The sequence below is a fragment of the Neofelis nebulosa genome, chromosome 7 (genome assembly GCF_028018385.1).
Source record: "Neofelis nebulosa isolate mNeoNeb1 chromosome 7, mNeoNeb1.pri, whole genome shotgun sequence".
Taxonomy (NCBI): Eukaryota; Metazoa; Chordata; class Mammalia; order Carnivora; family Felidae; genus Neofelis; species Neofelis nebulosa.
This window is the reverse complement of record NC_080788.1, coordinates 45,967,238-45,992,826: the sequence shown is the minus strand read 5'-3', so window position 1 is coordinate 45,992,826 and position 25,589 is coordinate 45,967,238. Positions and strand designations below refer to the sequence as shown.

General features: G+C 41.2%; 1 protein-coding gene across 2 annotated transcripts in view; it reads left to right on the top strand.

The window, feature by feature from the left end:
* Nucleotides 1-25,589, top strand: part of FAM81A (family with sequence similarity 81 member A) — a 76,103-nt gene that overhangs the window by 10,586 nt on the left and 39,928 nt on the right. Inside the window, exons 2-3 of one of the 2 annotated variants that reach the window (XM_058737550.1) lie at nt 8,123-8,190; nt 9,215-9,488. In XM_058737550.1, the coding sequence (XP_058593533.1) occupies nt 8,144-8,190; nt 9,215-9,488 (321 nt within the window). In that variant the 5' untranslated portion in view covers nt 8,123-8,143. Of the gene's footprint in view, nt 1-8,122; nt 8,220-9,214; nt 9,489-25,589 lie in introns of both variants that reach the window. The other variant, XM_058737551.1, reaches the window with a different exon arrangement.

Here is a 25,589-nt window from a genome sequence, read left to right as displayed (position 1 = left end):
ACCGTCTAAATTGTGGTGCAGTGGAGCCAACTTGTGGTTTCAGGCCCTGTTTATGGTTTTATATAGTATTATAAATCCTTTTTCAAATATTGTTATTTTAACAAAAGTAGCATTATAGCTAGCAAATAAATATTTTCCATGTTACTTCATAGTCTTTATAACCATTATTTTTTTTATTTTTTAAAAGTCCAAGTTTTTTATTATTATTATTTATTTTAGAGAGAAAGAGGGCAGGCACACAAATGGGGGAGAGGGGCAGAGGGAGAGAGAGAGAGAATCCCAGGTAGGCTCCATGCTCAGTACAGAGCCTGACACAGGGCTTGATCCCACGACCCTGGGACTGAGCCACCCAGGCGCCCTAAGCAACCATTATTTTAAATAGCTATTGATATATTCTTGTGTGGATTTGCCATGTTTTAATTAACTACTGTTTTACTGTTGGACATTTAACCAATAGCCATCTATAGAAACACTAACATTTAGATACAATCACATACCAAGTATGGATAAAATGCTTTCGGGCTAGAGATTTGATAAAGATTAGTTACTGTTCTAATTTCATGGTCCTCAGAATGTCTAGGGCAAGATTGCATTCTGTGCATGCACTGAAGAGACTAACACTAGGACTTCCTTCCATCTCATGGTCTTTACATGTTTGTTTTTAAGCGGGGGTGGGAAGAAGTTATTTTCTTTTTTTAATGATGCAACGAAAAATTAAGTTTAAGAAGTAAAACATCAAAAACAATCATATATTTAAAGCCCTTTGTATCCCTGTGTCTGATCCCCTCTTTCTCTCACTCAGTGACAAATATGACTCTGACTTGGTGTCTGCCATTTCCATGCTCATCGTTAGATATAGATTCAGCATATTATTTGCAATATTTTAAATCTTAATAAAAAGGTCTTCATGGGGGCACCTGGGTGGCTCAGTCGGTTGAGCGTTGGACCAGCTCAGGTCATGATCTCGCAGTTTGTGGGTTCGAGCCCCGCGTTGGGCTTTGTGCTGACAGCTCAGAGCCTGGAGCCTGCTTCGGATTCTGTGTCTCCCCTTCTCTCTGCCCCTCCCATGCTCATGCTCTGTCTCTCTTTGTCTCTCAATAATAAATAAATGTTTACAAAAAATTTTTTTAATAAAAAAAAAGGTCCTCATGCTGTCCATATCCTTCTTCAGCTGGTCTTTTTACTTAATATATTTGTGAGATTCATTCACACTGGGACGTGTAATTCTAACCCATTTATTTCCACAACTGGTGGTTCTTCCATTGCATGAATGTGTCATGGTTTATTCATCCACTTGCCTAATGATGGGTGTTCAATCCACTTCCCCCAGCCCCACCACCTACTTTTTTGCTCTTAGAAACAATGCTACCTTAAGTAGTCTTGTTAGTGTCTCTTTGTGAACATGCTTGAGAAGTTTCTGAGGTATTTCTTAGCAGTGGAATCATCGGGTCATGGAGTTTGTGCATCGTCAGCTTTACTAGATGTTGAAGGTTGCTTTCCAAAGTGGTGGTACTGATTCACACTCCCATTTGGTGTTCCTGTTTGTTTCATATATATTCCTGTCAATCCTGGATCTTGCCACACTTGAGTTTTGCCAATATGATGGGGTGAAATGGTATCCCTTGTGATTTTATCTATTATGGCCAATTAGATTTATTTTATAATTTGCTTCCATTGGCCAGCACAGAGCCAATGTTATGAAAAAACTTGTTAAAGTTCTTATTCTTCATTGTTTTTTTTGAGATTTTATTTATGTATTTATGTATTTATGTATGTATGTATGTATGTATGTATGTATGTATTTATTTATTTATTTATTTATTTTTAAGTCTGCTCCATAGGCAGAGTGGAGCCCGACGTGGGGCTTGAACTGACAACCCTCAGATCAAGACCTGAGCTGAGATCAAGAGTCAGATGCTTAACAAACTGAGCCACCTAGGCGCCCCTTTTTGAGATTTTTTTAAAGCAAAACAACCAGTTAGGAATTTGTTAAATGACTTAAAAGGTAGATTATAAAATAAATAAATCTCTTCCCAGCGAGGAGAACCACACCCCGTGTGATTTGGTATCAGAATCCTGGGTGACTGCAGTTGCGGACTGAGTACAGGTGACTGCCGCTTGACTGGTCTCCGCTGTGTTCTGTTGGTCAGGAGCAAGTCACAGGCCCCACCATACTCAAGGAGAGGGGATCACACAAATACGAACTTCAAGAGGCAGGGATCTTGGGGGCTACCTCACACATTAGTCTGTTCCCCACAATAGGTACCAGGTGGTGCTCATCATGTTTCAGGTTTAGATGTTCAGCTCTGCTACAGCAGTCAGAGACCATCCGATTTCAGGAGACAGACTTTGGTTCCCAGCGCCACGAGAAGAGTAGCTGACAGCGGGGCTCGTGCTGCTTCCTGCACGTTCTCCTTTTACACACATCCACATGGGAAGCTAAATGATGTGTGTGGTTGAGTGTGGGCTCAGGGCAAGAAGAGTGAGCAGGAATATCTCAGTGGCTGATGTCATTGGACCATGAGAACTTAAAACATCCCTCAGCGTTATAGAACTCTTCCTGCTGCTGCAGATTCTTAGGTTGTTGGGAACAGTGATGAATTTTGCCTCTTCACACTCTGCTTTTACTAGATATGCAATGTACACTATCCCCCTTTATGGTCGCACATTCATTCTCTAGTCAGGATATAATTCGGTTGATTAAATTCAACATTGTGAAATGTCTTCATTTCTGTCATCTGACCTTGAGATTTGTCCGTCTAGCAAACAGTTCATCAGCCGTGTGCCAGGTGCTTGGGATACTGTGGAGAATACAGCTCCTCATGGAGCCCACAGTATAGAGCCAAAGACTAACATTGAACTAGTAATCACAAGTGTGAGGACAGATTGCCCTGTTTTAGTTGTGAGTTATCAGCAGTGTCTTGGATTGTTCTCACAGATCCACCGATTTTATCCCTTCTTGATTCTTTAGATTTTATTGTCTGAGTCTCACCTCAACCTGTTTTTAAAGTAGCTTGCACTCTGCCCCACTGACTTTTATACTACCTACATCATTTCATAAAACAAAGGAAAGGAAAATAAGAGACCAAAAAGTTGAACTGAATCATGATTTAAAATAACATTTCAAGAGCACCTGGGTGGCTCAGTTGGTTAAGCGTTGGACTCTAGGTTTCAGCTCAGGTCATGATTTCATGCTTTTGTGAGTTCGAGCCTGGCATTGGGCTCTGTACTGACTGCTCAGAGCCTGCTTGGGATTTTCTCTCTCCCTCCATCCCTCTCTCTCTGTGCCCCTACCCTGCTTATGTTGTCTCTGTCTCTCTCAAAAATAAATAAATAAATTTAAAAAAAATATAACTTTTCAGGGGTGCTTGGGTGGCTTAGTTGGTTCATGTCCAGCTCTTGATTTTGGTTCAGGTCATGATCCCAGAGTCACAGATCCAGCCCCATGTCTGGCTCTGCACTAAGTTTGGAGCCTGCTTAAGATTCTCTCTCTCTCTCTCTCTCTCTATCTCTATCTCTATCTCTATCTCTATCTCTCCCTCCCCCCACCCCCCCCCCCGTGCTCCTCCCTGACTTGACTCACATGTGGGCAGTGAGTGCTGTCTCTATAACTTTTAAAAAAAAATTAAAAAAAATAGTAAAGTGATACATTAACATCAGCACTTTCTGAGTGGTGGTTTTCTCTTTATGCCTTTCTGTAGACCTTAAATTTTAATAGTCACAAAAAGCATTTTTCAGTTTAAGAAAAGGTGTTTCTTAAAATATTTCAAATTTCTCCATATGAAATATATGTATTGCAAACTGTTCTTTTCACATATGTGCCCTGGTTGAGAAAACACAAGTGACAGCATTGCTTCAGTCCAGCTGTAACCTCAGCACATGGTGAGGCCTGGAGGAATAGCATTGGCCAAATGAAAGAATTATGGCAGCTGCCTAATCATTTCCCCACTAGCCCCACATAGTAAACAATATCATATCTCCCTCCTTAAACAAATGAGTACTATTTGCTGAGCCATTTATATAAAGTTTTATTTTTAGCAATGGATGTATTTTCTATCAGATGTGCGTCAGCCAGGGAAGGGAAAGGAACCAGCCCTTACTGGAAGCGCATTCAGTGCCCTAAGGCCAGACAGCGTTCTGGATTCCCCATAATCCTTCAGTGGTTAATGCCTGGGGAGGAAGAGGAGGAGGCCCTAGGTTCCCTGCTCTGTTCTTTCCTGGCCACGTATGGTTGGGCCACTTGCTGAACATTTCTGTTTCCTTTGGTTAAATGGCGATAAGCGCAGCCCCTTCACGGACTCTGAGGATGAATTCAACTAATGCACATAAATGTGCTCCAGGAGTGCCTGATATGGGTAAACACTTGGTGAGAGTGAGCAGCTATTCTTTATGAGGTCGCTGGCCCAACAAGGTAAGGCCAGCCTGCTAAGATCGTATTGTTAGCGGAGAAGCCAGGATTCAAATAAGGGTTTTTCTGACCTCGGTGCCCGTGCTTTCCACGCTAGAGAATTTTGTCTGCGGTTGCACAAAGCAGAAGGAGGGAAGCACAGGCAGTAGGGGGAAGGAAAATGAGCAGCGAGAATGGGGAGTTAAGGAAAAGGAAAGGGCCAAGGAAATTGCAGGGAGAGCCCTGAGGGGTAAAAAAGGAAAAGAAAGTGGAGAAAGACCAGGCAGAGCGGGGCCAGGAGAAGAGTGGAAATAGTAAGGAGGGAAGAAGCTCCTCCCCCAGGCCCCGCCCTTCCGGGCTGAGTTCTGGTCCAAGGGACCTCTCCCTTCTCTAGACCCTCCACCCCTCTGTAGCTTGCCTTTCCCCCGTCCCAGCCCTGGCGCAGCCGCGCTGCCCGTCCCCACACTGCCCCCGGACAAAGTCTCAGGTCCTGAGGTGGGTTAGAGCTCTACTCCCTCCTACCCGTCTTTCTAGACACACCTTACGCTGTTCTCTGCTCTCTATCCTTTCCCTGTATTTTTAACTATAAGAAAATAGGCTTCCCCCCCTACCACCAGATTACAACCACTTTATTCATACATGCTTTGCCTATTTTTAAAAAAAATTCTGACACGCTGCACTTCAGTGCTGTATTTTAATAGTAAACTGAAAAACTAAATATTTTTATGATTAGAATTTAATTTTTCAGTAAAACCTGTCATTTTAACTTATAAAAATCATATATCATTTTACATTAAATGATACTGTAGGTATTTCTACCCAATAAGAATCCTTGTAATCCCAAATAATTATTTTGGTTTAGATAATAGCGTTTCCCTTTACTCTTGTGTGAACAACCAAATGGTATAGGTATATTGCATATTTGGAGCGTTGGGATTTTACTTTTTCTTTTTTTTCTTGTTAATATTATTTTATTTTTAGAGAAAGAGTGTGAGTTGGGGGAGAGGGGCAGAGGGAGGAGGAGGAGAGAGAGAGAGAGAGAGAGAGAGAGAGAGAGAGAGAGAGAGAGAGAATCTAAAGCAGGCTCCATGCTGAGCATGGAGCCTGATGTGGGGCTCGATCCCATGACCCTGGGACGACGATCTGAGCAGAAATCAAGAGTCAGATGCTCAACCGACTGAGCCCCTCAGGTGCCCCTGATTTTATGTTTTCTTATTTCTTTCACTTCTTTTTCTCTCTTGTTTATCTACCTGCCCCTTCCCCTAATTTCCCCAAGTTTTTTAAACTCATACTGGAGATTAATATTATTACAGCAAAACACAGCACAGTCAGAGCAATATACAACCCGGATCTGCCCAATAATGTAGACCCACTTGTGGTGCTAGAGTTCAGATTTATAAATGTGCAGAAACTGATGACCACAGGCAGATAAGCCAGAATTGACAATGGGAAGATCTGGAAATGATCTTTGGGAAGTTATTTAACCCTGTGACTTACTTATTTTTAATCTTTATTCATTTGCAATATAGATCCCATTGTTCTGGCAAAGGATCGTGATACTAACCAACCAAGAAAACTAACATAAACCAATTCCTACCATATGTCATGCAGAGGACACCAGTTCTGAACGGACCTCAGTGTGTGTTGTGAATTCATGCCATGTGACATTTCCCGTGGTAGAGAGTACATAGTGCTTGGTAATAGGTTTATTCTGAAAAGCAATCTTGGACAATGAGTGGTGGATAGACTCTTTTTTTCAGAAATGTGGCTGGGTTTCTGTGGCTCAGGCAGGATAATTCCAGAGGGATGAAATGACCTTCAGAAAAGGAGATTCCAAAAGTCTCCATTTATTTGCAAATAATTATATGAAGTGGCTGTTTGGGATGCAGTCTCAGTAAAGAACTATGCTTTTTAACTAAAACATTCTCTAATGCCTTCATTGCTACAGTTTCTGACACTGGAATGCAAGTCATGCTCCCATTAACAGGCACGTATGGAATCTTCTAGGTCAGCTCTGTGTCTATTATGATTTGAAATATGCCTTTAAGGAGCATGTAGTTTAAGGGAGATGAAATATTGCATGGCTAAAAATAATAGGGTGTAATAAGTAGTATAAGACATACAGAATAAGTGCTGAAGAAATACAAACAAGGGAGCCATTTTATTGAATTGAGGGGCAGGCAGGTGAGGCCTAAAGGATGAATAGGAGTTTTCTAGGCAGGCAGGGATGAGAAGGGTGTTTGTGATATAGAGCTCATGGACAAAGGTATGAAGGCAGAAGAGTGCATGACATATTCACGGACCGTGGTGGGTGGCGTGGCATTGGGGGGGGCTGGCTTTGGCTGGAGTGGCCCCATATGGAGCTGGGAGAGGGGCCTATGCCAGAGTGTTCCAAGAGCATAGAAAGTACGGGTGGTGTTGGAGTATTGAGGGAAGGTGTGGAACAGTCTCTCTGTTCTCCACGTTGGGAAATCCTACTCATTTTCATTAGTTCCTCCCTGACCTGCTGCTACCCAGCAAACAGTAAGGCATCTTCTTTTTTCCTCCCTATGTGTTTTTCGTTCATAGCCATTTATCCCGTTGTTTCTCTGTAGGCTGTGAAGCCCTTGAGGGGGAGGGTATTTTTGGTCTTACACATTTAGGTTACTCAGCTGCAAAACAGATGCCAAATAAATGTTTTGTAGGTTAGGCTATTCTGTAGATTAATATCTCAACTAAGGTATATTACAACTTTTAAATGGTAAAGATTCTATGATTCTAAATACTAACATCTTCCACACTGGCCTGATTTCATGTAATCTAAATGACAGATTATTATCTTGAGAACTGAAGAAGTCCTTTGGCATCATAACTTGTTTGGCATGAATTACTTTTTTCTTAAATGTAATTTCTTTAAATTCAAAGTTCTTTGTCTAGGAAAATGAAATGTTCGCATTTTGAAACTCTAAAAATAACACACTGGGGAGATGATGCCAAAACAGTGGTTTCAATCACAAATGCTCTCTGAATCCAGCATCTAAATGAGAACTAATTACTGAATCAGATCATGGTTACTAGGCATTCATTGTGTTAAGGCAATTAACAGCAGTATTGAGAAACTCAAGTAAGAAAATATTTTAAAAACTCTCCAGTTTTGTTCAAATTTCTAATGTGCTGGGATGATCAACTGTTCCTTATATGCAAGGAATAATATGAATGATGATATCTTATTGTACAGTTTTAATAAATACCAGTCTTATTCTCTTAGTGGATAGATAGGTTCCCCAAGTCAGATCTGATTGAGGTATTGTTTAAGATTGATTTAGAAATAAGTGCTTTTAATTTGCTATGGAGTTTACTAAATTTGCTGAGTTCACATTTACTAAGGTAGTTTCCTACCTTACATGATTGAAAAAGCCTATTAAAGAAACTATCTTGTTTCCCTAAAAGGGGTTTCTCAAGCTTGACATGCAGGTACGGGATGAGGAAACTTCAGGAAAACCCACTTAACAGTCTTTGTTGATCTGTCTAGCAAGGCTTCGTAGTATTAATTTTGATTTTGCTTGATTCTTTTCTCCTTATTTAGAAGCATTTGCTGTTTATTCCGTATGTAAGATAGAAGACATTTAATAATACAACTGATTGGTGTGTTGGCATAATTTACGATCCACTTAGTAAGTTCATAATAAGCTTTAGACGTCATTTAAATTCCAGATATAAACTGTTAAATAATTTAATGCTTATTTTTTTCAACAGATGTGAATTATTAAAAAGAAAATGGCCCGATGGTGCCCTGTATTTCCTTCTCTCGTCACCGAGGAAAGGTATAATATATGGAAAATATGCATCTAAGGTATACTTTTCCTTTCCACCAATCCCATGAGGGCTGCTAGTGGGTGTGATGGTTATTATAAATGAAGGCTTGTGGCTGTTACATTACCCAAGGATGATTTTGTTCAAGGGCAATAGAAGTACAGTTGTGTTCCCTCTCCAGCTTCCGTGTAGAATGCTGTTGGCTGCTCAGCGATAGTGAGACGTGAAGACCTCATAATAGCCCTGCAGTACAGCTGTACTTCTGGTCACTGGTAAAACGCAACTGTGGAGGCCTGGAGACTAGTGTCCCACTAACCCTTTTAAATCAGAAGTTGCAGATTGGGGGTCCATAGACCAGAACTGGCTCATGGAAGTGCATTGTTTGGCCTGCATTATCTTAAAATACTTTTTAAATGACTTGTTAACATTTAAAAGTCAGGTGATTTCATGTACAAGTCTGAATTTCCTGGCTATTCTTAAAATATGAGATGATCTGGAAAAATAGACCCACATCCCCAGATGGTTACTCATGGATGGGGCAGAACTGGGGCTGCCTTTAGTGGAGGAATGCCCTTTCCAGGTCTCCGCAGTCCCCTCCCTATCATATGTGATATGCATCATTCATTTATGTTACCTACTTAACCCTTGTAGGCCTTTGAGTTTGTTAGTATGTTAGAAAACTGCTGTAGGGGAATGGAGGAGGAGGGCATGTCAGGAGACTTGACTTCGATGATACAGCTTAGTCTTGATAACACACCTTCAACTGGGGAGACATCTCAGTGTGCCCAATTCCACCAGCCTCTTGATTTTGGTGGTCATGGAACCTACTACCAACACACTGAAGTGTCTGCGTATGATTGTTTAAAGTTTCCTGGCTCACAGGGAAAACTCTTTGGTGCAGAAACCCTCCCTCAAACCCTGTTTAGCTTGTAGGGATAAATAATTGGCATTTCCTTCTCTGGAAAGTCTTGAATCTGGCTTTGAAAATTACTTTTTCCCAATTAACAACCCTAGTAATATGGCTCCCTTGCACAGGCGAGTTAGAACCATGCCCCGACACAGCCAGTCCCTGACCATGGCACCCTACTCATCTGTAAGCCTAGTGGAACAACTGGAAGATAGAATCCTCTGCCACGAGAAAACAACCGCTGCCCTTGTGGAGCACGCCTTCCGGATTAAAGACGACATTGTCAGCAGTTTGCAGAAAATGCAAAACAAAGGGGGAGGTGACCGCCTGGCCAGGCTTTTCTTGGAGGAGCACATCAGAAACATCACTGCCATAGTGAAGCAACTCAATCGGGATATTGAGGTGAGTAAGGTGTGTGCAAGTCAGCGTGGCCGCGATCCTTCCCAAAGACCTTCAGGGGCTCAGCAGGCGGAATTCTTGCCTGCCAGGCAGTAATGCATTCAGACCAAAGCTTTCGGGCTGTGTATTCTAGTGTTCGCCAAGGAAACCCGCTTGAGCAAATAGCCTAATTAAATTTATTTCAGTATTTGATAGCAGTTACTGTCAGTGTCATTTATGTTTAATCTAAATTTACCTTGCTGATGGGGCGCCTGGGTGGCGCAGTCGGTTAAGCCTCCGACTTCAGCCAGGTCACGATCTCGCGGTCCGTGAGTTCGAGCCCCGCGTCAGGCTCTGGGCTGATGGCTCGGAGCCTGGAGCCTGTTTCCGATTCTGTGTCTCCCTCTCTCTCTGCCCCTCCCCCGTTCATGCTTTGTCTCTCTCTGTCCCAAAAATAAATAAAAAACGTTGAAAAAAAAAAATTAAAAAAAAAAAAATAAATTTACCTTGCTGACTATGAAATCTCTTCGTTTTGTTCGGCTCTCAATGAAGAGACAGAAGAACTAGTCAAATAGTTTCCCTGTAAAACCCTTCGTATTGTCAAAGACAGCTATTAAGTCAATTACTAGGCCAGCCTTTGCTGCTTCAGATTAAATGTTTCTAGGTCATAATGATTACATATAATTCAGTTTATTATTCATACAATTTATGCATTTGGATTGCTTCTCAGACTTCCCTTTTATTGCTTTATTTTTTTCTTTGAAATGAGCCCAATGAAAGGCCAGTAGTGGCTAAATTTTTAAAATTTGTAAATGTATTGCTATTTATTGAATAATCACAGGGACCACACAATTTACTTCAGAAGCTTAAGATTGTTTAGGGCCTGAGTTTTCACACTGAACAGTGTTGCTATCCTTCACATGTAATTTTTAAATATATAAATAAAAGATATGTGGATAGATTAAGGAAAACCTTTGCTTCAAGTCATAGAGATTGTACCTGACTTATGCTTCCTGAAATTAAGCCTTATTTTTTTCCATGTCAGATTTGTGTTTATTTACTTTTTAATACTTTATTGATATATAATTTATAAGGCGCAAAAATCCACCCAGTATGAGTGTACAATTCAGTATTTTTAGGAAATTTATACCGTTGTGCAACCATCAACCCAACTCAGTTGTAGAACATTTCCATCACCCTGAAAATGTCTTTTAAAAAAATTTTTTTTTAATGTTTATTTATTTTTAAGAGAGATACAGAGAGACTGAGTGCAAGCGAGGGAGGGGTGGAGAGAGAGGGAGACACAGAATCTGAAGCAGGCTCCAGGCTCCGAGCTGTCAGTATAGAGCCCAACGCAGGGCTCGAACTCACGAACCGAACCATGAGATCATGACCTGAGGCGAAGTCAGACGCTCAACCAAATGAGCCACCCAGGCGCCCCACCCTGAAAATTTTTATCGGTCTCTTTGCCGTCAATCCCTACTTGTACCCCAGGCCTGGGCAATCACTAAACTGTTTTCAGTCTCTATAAACGTGTCTCTTCTGGAAATTCCATATAAATGGAGTCTTATGATATGAAGTCTTTTGCAACTGGCTTTTTTCACTTAGCATAATCTTTCTGAGGTTCAGTCACGTTCTAGCATGTATCAGTGCAAGCATACATCAGAGATCTGGCAGGTGTGCTTCCAGATCACCGCAATAAAACGAATATAGCAATAAAGCAAGTCAAATGAATGTTTTGGTTTCCTAGTGCATACAAACGTTATGTTTACACTATCCTGTAATCTATTAAGTGTACAGTAGCATTATGTCAAGAAAATGTACATACCTTAATTTAAAAATGCTTTATCGTGGGGTGCCTGGGTGGCCCAGTCGGTTAAGCATCCGACTTCAGCTCGGGTCATGATCTCACAGTTCATGAGTTTGAACCCCGCATCAGGTTCTGCGCTGATAGCTCAGAGCCAGGAGCCTGCTTCGGATTCTGTGTCTCCCTCTCTCTCTGCCCCTCCCCCACTCGTGTTCTGCCTCTCCCTCTCTCAAAAATAAATAAACATTAAAAAAACATTAAAAATATTTTACTGCTAAAAAATGCCAACCGTCGTCTGAGCTTCCCATGAGTCGTAATCGTTTTGCCTCAGTGTTGATGACTGCTGACTGATCAGGGTGGTGGTGGCTACAGTTGGGGTGCCTACAGCAATTTCTTAAAACAAGACAGTAATGAAGTTTGCTGCATTAATTGGCTCTTGTTTCATGAACAGTTTCTCTGTAGCATATGATGGTGTTTGATCCTCTTTTCCCCACAGTAGAACTTCTTTCAAAACTTTTATCAACTAGGTTTACGTAATATTCTAAATTTTTGTTGTCATTTTAACAATCTTCATAGCATCTTCACCAGGAGTAGATTCCATCTCAAGAAAAGACTTTCTTTGCTCACTCGTAAGAAGGAGCTCTTCATCTGTTGAAGGTTTATCACGAGATTGCAACAATTCAGTCCCATCTTCAGGCTCCACTTCAAGTTCTCTTGCTATTTCCATATCTGTAGTTACCTTCTCCAATGAAGTCTTGAACCCCTCAAAGTCATCCACAAGGGTTAGAATCAACTTCTTCCAAGCTCCTGTTCTTGTTGATATTTTGATCTCTTCCCATGAATCACAAATGCTCTTAACAGCATGTAGAATGGTGAATGCTTTCCAGAGGGATTTCCAGAAGGAATCACTGTCTGTGGTAGCTCTAGCCTTATCAAATGTATTTCTTAAATAATGGAAGTACTCCTTGATCCTTTGGCTGCAGAATGGATGTTGTATGAGCAGGCATGAAAACAACATAAATCTCATTGTACATCTCCATCAGAGCTCTTGGATGACCAGATACACTGTCAATGAGCAGTAATATTTTGAGAGGAATCTTTTTTTTCTCAACAGCAGATCTCAACAATGGTCTCGAAATATTCAATAAACCATGTTGTGAACAGATGTGCTGTCATCCAGGCTTTGTTGTTCCATTTATAGAGCACAGACAGAGTAGACTTATAATTCTTAAGGGCCCGAGGATTTTCATAATGGTAAATGAGCATTGGCTTCGACTGAAAGTCACCAGCTGCATTACTAGCCCCTAACAGGGGGTGAAGCCTTGAAGCCAGGCACCGACTTCTCCTCTCCAGCTATGAAAATTTTAGATGGTGTCCTCTTTCAATATAAGGCTGTTTCATTTCCATTGAAAATCTGTTGTTCAGTATAGTCACCTTCATTCATTATCTTAGCTAGACCTTCTGGATAACCTGCTACAGCTTCCACATCAGTACTTGCTGCTTCACCTTGCACTTCTATGTTATGGAGACGGCTTCCTTCCTTAAACCTCATACACCAATCTCTGCTATCTTCAGACTCTTCTTCTGCAGCTTCCTCACCTCTCAGCCTTCACACAATTGGAGAGAGTTAGAGCCTTGCTCTGGGTTAGACTTTGGCTTAAGGGAATGCTGTGACTGGTTTGATCTTCTGTCCAGATGACTCACACTTTTTCCATATCAGTAACAAGGCCCTTTGGCTTTCTTATCATTTGAGTGTTCATCGGAGTAGCACTTATAATTTCCTTCAAAAATTTCTCCTTTGCGTTCACAACCTGGCTAACCATTTGACACAAGAGGCCTAGCTTTTGGACTGTCTTGGCTTTCCACATGCCTTCCTCACCAAGTTTCTTCATTTCTCCTTTTGATTTAATGTGAGAGACATGCGACTCTTCCTTTCACTTGAACACTTAGCGGCCATTGCAGGCTTATTCGTTGGTCTAATTTCAGTACTGTTGTGGCTCAAAGAATTGGGGGGCCCAAAGAGAGGGAGAGACATGGAGGAATGGCTGGTTGGTGGAGCGGTCAGAACACACGCACATTTATCCGTTAAATTCACTGTCTTATATGGGTGCAGTTTGTGGCATGCCACAACAATTACTGTAGTAACGTCAAAGGTCACCGATCACGGATCACCATAAAAAGTATAATAATAATAATGACAAAGTTTGAAATATTGTGAGAATTACCAAAATATGACACAGAAGCATGAAGTGAGCAAACGCTGTTGGAGAAATGGCGCCAGTGGACTTGTTAAACACAGGGTTGCCACAAACCTTCAGTTTGTAGAAAACTGAAGTGTCTGGGAAGCACGATAAAACAAGGTATGCCTGTAGTTCATTTCCTTTTATGTCTGAGTAGTATCCTACTGTATGGATATGCCACATATTGCTTATCCATCCATTAATTGATGGACATTTGGATTGTCTCCAGGTTTTAGCTGCTGTGAACACTTGCTTGTATAAGCCTGTGTGGACATGGTTTCATTTCTCTTGGGTAAATTACTAGGAGTAGAATTGCTGACTGAGTCTTACAGTAAGCGTATGTTTAACTTTTTAAAACATAGCCGAATAATTTTCCAAAGTGGCTCTACACATTTTACAATCTCATCAGCAATATATGAGACTTCTCATTTCTCCAGATCCTTATCAACACTTGGTGTTCTCTCTCTCTTTGATTATAGTCATTATAATGGACGTGTAGCAGTGTCCCACTGTAGTTTTGATTTGCATTTCTTTAAAGACTGAGGATGCTGAGCACCGTTTCAGGTGCTTATTGGTCATTTGTATGTCTTCTTTGGTGAAATGTCTCCTCGAGTCTTCTGCCCAGTCTTTAAAATTAATTTTTTTTTAATTTTTTTTAACGTTTATTTTTATTTATTTATTTTTTTTTATTTAAAAAAATTTTTTTTAACGTTTATTTATTTTTGAGACAGAGAGAGAGAGACAGAGCATGAACAGGGGAGGGGCAGAGAGAGGGAGACACAGAACCAGAAACAGGCTCCAGGCTCTGAGCCATCAGCCCAGAGCCCGATGCGGGGCTCGAACTCACGGACCGTGAGATCGTGACCTGAGCTGAAGTCGGACGCTTAACCGACTGAGCCACCCAGGCGCCCCTTATTTTTATTTTTGAGACAGAGAGAGACAGAGCATGAACAGGGGAGGGGCAGAGAGAGAGGGAGACACAGAATTAGATACAGGCTCCAGGCTCTGAGCTGTCAGCACAGAGCCCGACGCGGGGCTCGAACTCACGGACCGTGAGATCATGACCTGAGCCGAAGTTGGACACTTAACCGACCAAGCCACCCAGGCGCCCCTAAAATTAATTTTTTGATTGTGGTAAGATATTTACCATCTTAGCCGTTAAGCATACAATTCAGTGGCATTAAGTACGTTCACTGTCTTGTATGCAATGATCGCCACTACCCATTTCCAAAACTTTTTAATCATCCCAAACAGAAACATCGTTTCCATGAAACAATAACTCCCAGTTCCACAGCCCTCTCGGCCACTGCTACCCTCTATTTTACTTTCTGTCTCTACGAATTTGCCTATCCTGGGTACACCATACAAGTGGGATCATACAGTATGTGTCCTTTTGTGTCTGGGTTATGTCACTTAGCTGAATGTTGTAGCAAATATTAGAAGCTATTTTTAAGTTGGGTTATTTGTCTAATTACTGAGTTGTAAGAAGTCTTAAGTTAGTCTAGCTTCAAGTCCCTTATCATACATGTGATTTGCAGAAATTTTCTCCCGTTCTCTGGCTTATGTTTTCATTTTCCTAATGGTGTCTTTTGAAGTGCAGCATTTTAAAAATTTTAATGAAGTCAGCTTACCAGTTTTTTTCTTTTATGGCTTGTAATTTTAGTGTTGTGTCTTAAGAACTGTCTTGCTTAACCCATGGTCACAAAGATTTTCTCCTATGTTTTCTTCTAAAGTTTTAGTTTTAATTCTTAACATTTAGGTCTGTGATCCATTTTGAGTTCATGTTTATGTAAAAAGTGAAATAAAGGTCTGAGTTAATTTTTTTCCCCATTTGGATGCTCAAGGAAAATTTTCCCATTTGTCCCTTTGTTGAAAATCAGTTGACCATAAAACAAGGGTTTTTTCCTGGATTCTGTTGATCTCTATGTTTTTTGTATGCTAATACCACATTACCCTAATTAATTTCTGGCTTTAGAATACATACTGAAATTAGATACTGGGGCACCTGAGTGGCTCAGTTGGTTAAGCATCTGACTCTGGATTTTGGCTCAGGTCATGATCTCATAGTTTGTGAGATCAAGCCCCATGCGGGGCTCTGCTCTGACAGCACAGAGCCTACTTGGGAGTCTCTCTCTCTCTCTCTCTCTCTCTCTCTCTCTCTCAAAAATAAATAAACATTTAAAAATATTTTTAAAATTTAAATATTTAAAAAAGTAGAAATCAGACACTATAAGTCCTCCAACTTTGTTTTCCTTTCCAAATCGTTTTGGCTTTTCTAGGTCCTTTGTGTTTTCATGTAAGTTTTAGGATCAGCTTGCTATTTCTATAGAAAAGCCTACTGAGATTTTTTTGGTAATTACATAATTATTGTAATTATTATATAATTATGAAAAAATTTAAATATGAAAGAGTTCTGTGTTACAAACTGATAAAAGTAAATCTCTAGGGGCACCTGGGTGGCTCAGTTCATTGAGCATCCAACTCTTGATTTAGGCTCAGGTCATGATCCTAGAGTTGTGGGATCAAGCCCTATGTTGGGCTCTGTGTTGAGCGTGCAGCCTGCTTGGGATTCGCTCTCATTCTCCTTCTCTCTCTCTCTCTCTCTGTCTCTCTCTCTTTCTCTCCCCCTCCCCCATCCCTCTCTCCTGTTTGTGCTCTCTAAAATAAAACCAATAAAATAAAATAAAATAAAATAAAATAAAATAAAATAAAATGTAAACATCTGTCTTAGTTGCAAGCCTACTGAGACTTTGACAGAAGTTGCCTCAAATATATAGATCAATTTTGGGAGAATTGCCATCTTCACCATATTGAGTAATTCATTAATCATTTGAGAGAACCAACTCTTGCTTTTATTCATTTTTTTCTCTTCCTTTCCTGTTTTCTATTTAATTGATTTCAACTCTGTGTGATTTCCGTTTTTCCTGCTTGCTTTTATTAGGTTCGCTTTCCATTTTCTAGTTTCTTAAGGTGGAAGCTTTGGTAATTGGTTTGAGATCTTTAGTCTTTTCTGATAATGGTGTTTAAAGTTATCCAGTGTCCTCCAGCTGCTTTAGCTGCTTCCCATGAATTTTGGTATGTTGTGTTTTTGTTTTCCTTCAGTTGAAAATTATTTTACTTTTAAGATTTTACTTTAATTTTTTTTTTAATTTTTTTTTAACGTTTATTTATTTTTGAGACAGAGAGAGACAGAGCATGAACGGGGGAGGGGCAGAGAGAGAGGGAGACACAGAATCGGAAGCAGGCTCCAGGCTCTGAGCCATCAGCCCAGAGCCGGACGCGGGGCTCGAACTCACGGACCGCGAGATCGTGACCTGAGCTGAAGTCGGACGCTTAACCGACTGAGCCACCCAGGCGCCCCTAAGATTTTACTTTTAAGTAATCCCCACACCCAACATGGGGTTTGAACTCACAACCTCAGGACCAAGAGTCACGTGCTTTAACTGGCTGAGCCAGCCAGGCACCCCCAGTTGAAAATACTTAAAATTTTCACTTTATTTTTGTAACTTTATATTTGGCTCATGTGTTACTTAGCAGTGTGTTGTTCAATTTTCAAATGTTTGGGGTTTCCCAAAATTTATTTCATGTGGTGGAGCTCTTATTTAATTCCATGTGGGCAGAGAACATACTTTTTCTATCTTTGATCACTTTACATTTATTGAGACTCTTGTTCTATCAGTTATTTAAGTCTCCAACTCTTGTTGTTGAAAAATCTTTTTCTCCTTTCAACTCTGTTAGTTTTCGCTTCAAGTGTTTTGGGGTTCTGTTGCTCGGTACATATGCATTTATAATGATACATTGACCTTTTTATCTTTATAAAATGTTTCTCTCAACTTAACAGAAACCCATGGGGGAGGGGAAGGGAAAAAAAAAAAAAAAGAGGTTAGAGTGGGAGAGAGCCAAAGCATAAGAGACTCTTAAAAACTGAGAACAAACTGAGGGTTGATGGGGGGTGGGAGGGAGGGGAGGGTGGGTGACGGGCATTGAGGAGGGCACCTTTTGGGATGAGCACTGGGTGTTGTATGGAAACCAATTTGACAATAAATTTCATATATTGAAAAAAAATTTTTTTTAAATGTTTCTCTCTCTCTCTAGTAGTATTTCTCATCTTGAAGTCTGTTTTGTCTGATATTAGTATAACTATCTCAACTCTTTCATGGCTACTGTGTGCATATTTAATTTCGTTTTGTGATAATTCTCTCTTAGCTTATACCCAAGTAAGGTCCTGGTGTATCACATGGAAACCAACCTTCACTGTTCATTGAGATTCTCACATACCTTTACTAAGGACAGGAATTCACTCAAAACTGTACCCTAATCAAAGTATATTTGTTTTCAGGGTTCTAAAATATCTATTCTTCTTATGATGTTTGAAGAAAAGGATTATGTATTTGTTATTCAGGGGATGTAGTGGATCTTTGCCGTTTTGGTGCGTGACGTCATCCGCTCCAATTTCTTCTGGTATACAGAAACTTGATTTCTTTCCGGTGTTTACCTTTCTTCCATCGGACACAGACTGGATGGCTGTTCATCAGTTGCCTTATCACCTTTTTTGCTAAAGAGCATTGGAACCAGTAACTCAGGCCAGAGAATTGAGTCTCTCACTCCCTGGAGCTTGAAACCTGAGCGGGGTGATTCAGAGTGGAAATGATTGGAGCGTCTTCCCCACAGCAGCTGTGTCTGCAGGATACTGGCCAGTGTTCCTGCTGCATGGACCCTAGGAAACACCTTTTATGTCCTCTTCAGTCTACGTCCCCAGCTGCCCTTTTGGTTGTCCTCTGTCCTCGGATCTCTCCTCTGATCCTTCCAGTAAATTCCATTTTTCCCCGAAGTTAAGCCAGAGGCAAGTTTCCATTGCCTGCAACCAAAGAACTCAAATGACATCATAAGGGCATAGGAAGTTTAAAAGATCCATAGATGAATTTACATGTTTTTGGAAGGTGGTGTTTGTACTTAGAATGATCTTTCCAGTTTTATATTAGTTTTATATTTGTGAGCTAAAGCAGTTTTATTGAACCCAGAAGCTGAATAACTTGCCAACCCCAAGTTGGTACCTTTACTAAATTGAAGAACCCCATCTTAAAGATTTCAACTTTGAAAAGGGGTAGAGATCCATTAGGGGACTGATATCCCTGCTGTACCCAAATCTAGAGAGGGAGATAGATAAAATCAAAGTAATTGGGGATAAATGATTCTCACTGTTCCATCCCTTAACCAGTGGCAAAGAAGCATTTCATAAAAGAATACAAACACCCCTGTGTTTCATGTTAGAAAATACTATGACCTCTCCGTGCCTTTCCATGCCCAGCATGTCCCTGGAGGTACTCAGCTAGGTTCCCTTTGCCTGTGTGGGTAGTGGACAGACTGGAGCCTGGAGCCAACCTACTCTGGCGGTACTGTTCTTAGGAAAAGCATAGAGTGTAAGTAACTGTGCCCTTAGAAAACCCTGGACTTGGGGCGCCTGCCTGGCACAGTCAGTGGAGCATGTGACTCTTGATCTCGCGGCTGTGAGTTCAAGCTCTATGTTGGGCATAGAGCTTACTTAAAAAAGTAAATAAAATTTAAACATTAAAAAAAAGAAAAGAAAGCCCTAGACTTAATTTTTGCCGTCATGAAAGCTGATAGTGCTTTAGCTGCAACTATGGGGCCCAGGGAATAATTTCCTCTTTCGTAGCTGCTATGTACTAATCCAATGATCAGAACCACTTTAAAACATATAATTTCCAACCTCAGTTGAGCCCTCAGTCTTATTTAATAGTTTTTTTCTTGATAGGAAGACCTCCGTGCTACCTCCTCCTTTGCCTCTAATTTCCCTTCCCTTAGGTATCCTGAGCACCCAGCACTTACCAGCATTACCGCAGCATTTATGGAATAGGACTGGCATTGTTCCTTTACAAGTCTGTTTCCCCAATAGATTGTGAACTCCTCAAAAAGAAAGAAAGCTTGTCTTATTCATCTGTGCATTGTCCAGCACAGCGTGTGGAGCAAAATGCCATGAATGCTTATTAAGTGAACAAATGCCCAATTCATAGTGAAGCCGGTTGCAGATTTGCCGGTAGCATAAAGAGAAGGAGAAGAGACCCTGAGGTCATCTGTACAGACTGCAACCTTCTCTGACGAGGGAGCCAAGGCTCAGGAAGTGAGGGGACTTTCAGATTTCAAGGCCAGTAAGTGGCAGCTCTGAGACTAAACTCAGGTCGTTAAAATCCAAAAATACGCTCTTTTTCTTTTCTACTTCGCCTCTTGGAAGCTCTTCTAGAACTCTGGCCTTAGGTAGCCAACTCTCAAATGTGACAGGTCGTGCTTTTCAGCCATTCTTTGCTTTCTGAATATTTCTACCCTGTCAGGAAGAATTTCTTCATGAAAGTAGGTAATTCTAGCTTTAGTTCATACTGAGTTCTCTCCTGCCCCATCATTCCTTTGATGCAAGTTCATTAAACTGCTTAATTACAGTTATTAGCAAACATCCCTAGGAATCCAGTCATCATCAGTCATGTAGGATTTTGCTAATTGTTTTTAAGGTGTGTTTTTAAAATGTGATTTTTAACAATTTATAATGCAGTGAATTTTATTTTTTATTTATATATTTTAAACTATTTCTTTTTTTTTAATTTTTTAATGTTTATTTATTTTTGAGAGAGAGAGAGAGAGAGAGAGAGAGAGAGACAGTGCGAGTGGGGGAGGGGCAGAGAGAGAGGGAGACACAGAATCTGAAACAGGCTCCAGGCTCTGAGCTGTCAACACAGAGTGTGACACAGGGCTCAAACCTACGGACCACGTGGCTCATGACCTGAGCCGAAGTTGGACGCTTAACCGACTAAGTCCCCCAGATGCTCAAACTATTTTTTTTTAATGTTTATTTATTTACTTAGACAGAGAGTGAGAGAGACAGAGAGTGAGATTGGGGGAGAGTCAGAGAGGGGGAGAGAGATAGAATCCCAAGCAGGCTCCTGCTGTCAGCGCAGAGCCCAATGCAGGGCTGCTCGATCCCACGAACCATGAGATCATGACTCAAGCCAAAATTAAGAGTTGGACGCTCCATCAGCTGAGCCACCCAGGCTCCCTGCAATGCAATGAATTTTAAAGTAATTTCAATTTCGCTGCTTTTCCATCTGAAACACATTGTATATAATGATTATTCTTGCCTTAACCAGACAGCACTCTTTTCCATTTACATATATTTTTGGATTTGTGGTTTTGCAAATGAAAAGATGATTTCCGTTGTAGAGAGAAAGAACTGAATAAAATCTGATTCTGATAAAAATTTACTTTGCATGTATGAGCATTTACTTTTTATAACTGGTAATAACTATGTATCATTATAAAGTAACAGAAGGAAGTTTAGAAATTTAATAGACTCCAATATAAAACACTAATTACATGGTTTTACATATATTATGAGCCTGAGCGTGTTTACCCAAACACAACTAAAATTAGGATGCTTGATGAGATATCAGAATTGCCACATTGTAGCCAAAATTTGTTAAAGTAAAATCATGGTGTAGATTAAAATTTAAAAAGTACTAAAAAGAAGTCTTTATTTATAAGTACTATAAAATTGGGATGGTGGATATTATGCAAAGACATTATTTGCATATTTAAAGCAAAGAGGTGTGAAGATAGTCAAAGTGTATTTAAATGATGTGAAGGATGTATTTTGGTTGGTTTTTTTTAAAGTAGGCTCTGTGCCCAATGTGGGGCTTGAACTCATGACCCCAAGATCAAGAGTCGCATGCTTTACTGACTGAGCCAGCTGGATACCCCTTGTCTGTAGGTTCTTAATGAATTTCTTCAGTGAATTGCCTGGTGTTAAAATTATTTGTATTACTGGTTTACACTTGTTTTTCAGTTCAATAAATAAAAACTTACTGGGTATTTGTTTTATAAAAATCTGTCCCTGCAGATGATTTTGTGTCACAAATCTAAGGCTGTAGTAAAGTTCTCTCCAGGCTCCTGATAGAGCTAGTCAAATTGAGATATGTTAATACTATATCTTGGCAAATTTGCCTTGTTAAGTCTTTATGATTCTCTGTCATGTGGCTTTGAACACAGTATACAAAAAGAAAAGCGAAATGCATTGTTAAACCTGTAGCCTGTGTGATCCTTAAGAGCTAGAACTAAGTCCTCATTTTTCTATTTTTAGCACCTACCACAGTGTCTGGCACAGAGTACGAGTTCAAAAAATGTTTCTTTTTAAAATTTTTTTATTTTAGAGAAAGAGAGAGTGTGAGTGGGGGAGAGGGGCAGAGGGAGAGAGAGAGAGAATCTCAGGCAGACTTCATGCTCAGCATGGAGCCCAACACAGGACCTGATCCCACAACCCCGGGATCCTGACCTGAGCCGAAATCAAGAGTTGGGCGCTCAACAGGCGGAGCCACCCAGGTGTCCCTCAAAAAAAGTTTCATATTTAAAGGCTCTGGGGACCTTGACCCTTCCAGAACCCTGTAATTATTGCCCATATTTTATCAGTGGATTCTAATGTCAAAACAGATGACTCTTGTGTGCTGGTACATAGTAGGTGCTTGATAAATGTTGAAGGAAAGAATCTTTTGTTTTAATGTTTCCCCACCCATTGTCTCCACTGGCAATTTGCCTTACGATGTGGAGTATGTTATCAATTATTTATTCCACGGAAACATTCCACAAATAATCATCATCATTATAAATTTAGAAGAGGTAGTGTGGTCAGTTATGAATTATACATGTCTGGATTATCTGTACTGTCTTTAAGCTTTTATCAATCCCTGGAGGCCAACTCCTGATAAGAAGTCAATGCCTTTTGTTGGTGGTAAGCTTCCCCTTCTATGACACTTTGATGGCTTGGGAAGTGGTTGAGACCCCCGTGTCCCCTAAGGGCTTTCACTGTGTCTTTGGCCTTTAGGGAGTCAGGCAGTGGGGTCTGCTACCTTGCTGGTTGGAATCTGCAGACCTACTCCTGGTTTCCATGTGCTCAGGCTTCATGTCTGTCTGGCTTGGGGTGGCTCTGACCTAGTTAAGTTTTGGGAAACTGTATCAAGCCCTCACCTATTGACTCAATTACACATAATTTGCTAGTTTAATAATTTGCAAGTGGGCTATTGAAGAATTTTTTAAACTCAAGCGATGAGTGCAGAGTTGGGCCTTATCAGCATATCACAGCAGAGGTGAGGACAATCATGTTCATGTATACTTGGATGCACAAATGGGAACTTGGTTCAGTGTGCATCTAGCACTCTCAGCAAAGAGAGTGTAGGCTGCCAGACTTCGTATATACATATCTTTAAAAGTTTATTTATTTATTTTGAGAGAGACAGACAGAGAGAATCCCAAGTGGGCTTGGGAATCCCAAGTGTTAGTGCAGAGCCCGACACAGGGCTTGAACTCATGAACCGTGAGATCATGACCTGAGCCGACATCAAGAGTTGGCGCTCAACCAGCTGAGCCACCCAGATGCTCCAGACTTCATATATTTTATCTAAAAAGGGAATTCCAGCCTGAAGCTGAGTGATCTTGTCCAGTTGGAACAGGTGTCTCAGCAGAGGGACTTTGGTGATTATCATCTGTATTAGTCAGGGTTCTCCAGAAAAACAGAACCAACAGGATGTCCATCTATCCATCCATCCATGCATCCATCCATCCATCTATTATAAGGTAATGGCTCACATGATTATGGAGGCTGAGAAGTCCTACCATCTGCCATCTGCAAGCTGAAGACCCAGGAAAGCCAGTGGTATAGTACTAAGTGCTGGGATCCAGAGAGCTGATAGTGTAGACTTTAGTCGAAGTCTGAAGGCTTGAGCACCAGCAGTGCTGAGGGCAGGAGAAGATGGACGTCCCAGCTCAGGCAGAATGTGAATGCCCTTTCTTCCTCCCTTTTTTTCCCCCCTCCTTTCTATTCTACCATGGCTCTCAAGTGATGGGATAATGCCTACCCACTTTGGGGAGGGCATGTGCCAATTCAAATGCCTTTTGGAAACAACCTCACAGACACACCCAGAAATTATGTTTAACCAGCTCTCTGGCTCAGTTAAGCTGACATATAATTAACCACCTCATTATCCATATTCATTTTGTTTTAAGTCTACCTGCCAGACGTGACTTGTCCTGTGTCTTGACTCTAGGGAGAGAAGACAGTGAATTGAATGCAATTTGAGTATTTGTTCAGTTCTGTTGATGGAGGTTTTTCAGTGTAAATTAACAAATTGGTGTTCTATTGTCTGCTCATCTCTAATACATTTTAGCTTGTCTGGGTCCATCTTTGAGGACCTGATCACCTCTGGGCACTGGCTAAATACAGTCTCTAAGACTTGAATGTGAAAGACCAAATCCTGGAAAATGAAGCTAAATTAATTGGTCTCCAGTGGGATCCAGGCATTTTTAGAAGCACTGGGGCTACAGTAGTGACCCAGACATGCAAGGCCTTTACTCTTAGTTAGTCCTGCTGCACATTCTAGTAGGGTTTACAGCCAGTAAACACTAAGTAACCAAGGTAATTTCAGCCTCAGTCCAGTGTTCTGGTAAGATAAAATGAAGGAGAGTAATTGTAGGGCTATTTTAGGAAGAAGGTGGTTTAGGTGACATGTGAACTGAGACTTAAGTGACAGAAGGGGCCAGCTGATGGGGCGTCTGGGTGGCTCAGTAGGTTATGTGTCCGACTCTTGATTTTGGCTCAGGTCATGATCTCTCTGTTTGTGGGATCAAGCCCTGCATCGGGCTGAATGCTGACAGCATGGAGCCTGCTTGGGACCCTGTCTCTCCTTCTTTCTGTGCCCCTTCCCTGCTCACACAAGCATGCGTTCTCTCACCCGAAATAAATAAATAAACTTAAAAAAAAAAAAAAGAAGAAGGGGCCAGCCTAGCCAAGGTGGTGGTGTGGGAGGAGGAGACACACAGGGCAGAGAACATTACAGAGAGAGGAAGCTGCAGGTTCCAAAGTCACAAGCAGAAGGAAGCTTGGCATGTTTGAGGAGCAGAAAAAGGACCAGTGGGATTGGAGTGTCATGGAATGAGTGGGGGCAGGTGGGTGAGGTGTGTGGGAATAGGAATAGATCGTTAGCCTGGAAGGTTATGGTGGGAAGTTTGGAGTTTAGAAATGGGTAACCATTATTTAATTTTAAGCAAAGGAATTTAATTCATACACTTGGTGCTGGGGATACATCAGTGAATAAAACAGATAAAAACCCTTCCCCATGTAGCAGCAGAGTGATTTTGAAACACAAATCAGTCTGTAAGCAACAGGAGGGCGAGATTGTAGGGGAGCAAGAATGGAGGCAGGGAGATGGATTCGTGGCTCCCATGGCAGTTCAGGGGCAAGGTGACTTGGATTTGGGGAGTCATGGTGGAGATGGGGAGAAGTAGATGGGTTGTGGATCTGTTCTGGAGGTAGACCCAACAGGACTTCCAGCACGGTGGAGGCAGAGAGACTTCGTGCATGACGTGGCAAGTTTTAGGGACCCATTGAATGTCCATATGGAAATGCCAAGAAGGCAGTTTGATATGAAGCTGGAACTCGGGGACGTTTTAAGTCCTAGTGTGCAAATGAAGCAGCCATGTAGAGAGATACTATCTTATGAGGCCCTGACCTGTTGCAGTCGGGCCCTTCTCCAGGTGATACTGGAGTTACACTTCGGTTTCCAAGTCCTCACAAATCTGGGAGGAGTTGGAGAAGGAGAGACAAGCAGAGCTGTTTCCGTCCTGGTCATTCCTGGCAATCCTAGCTTGTCTGGTGGGGCAAGGTCCAGGGGGCATGGGTCTCACCTTTGCAGACACAGCATGATACAGCACTGTGGGGCTTACACGGGGCACCATTTCCTACTGTCTTTGGGAAGGGAGATTTTGTAAACGTAGGCCATATTTTAGAAAAAATAAATGAAGACTTAGGACATCGCTTTTTCTTTCCTTTTTTTTTTTTTTTTTTTTTTTTTTTAAAGCTTTTTCTTAATTCTTTGAGAGAGAGAGAGACAGAGAGCTGGGAAGGGGCAGAAAGAGACAAAGACACAGAATCCAAAGCAGGCTCCAGGCTCTGAGCTGTCAGCACAGAGCCTAATGTGGGGCTTTAACCCACAAACTATGAGAGCCAAAGTCAGATGTCTAACTGAC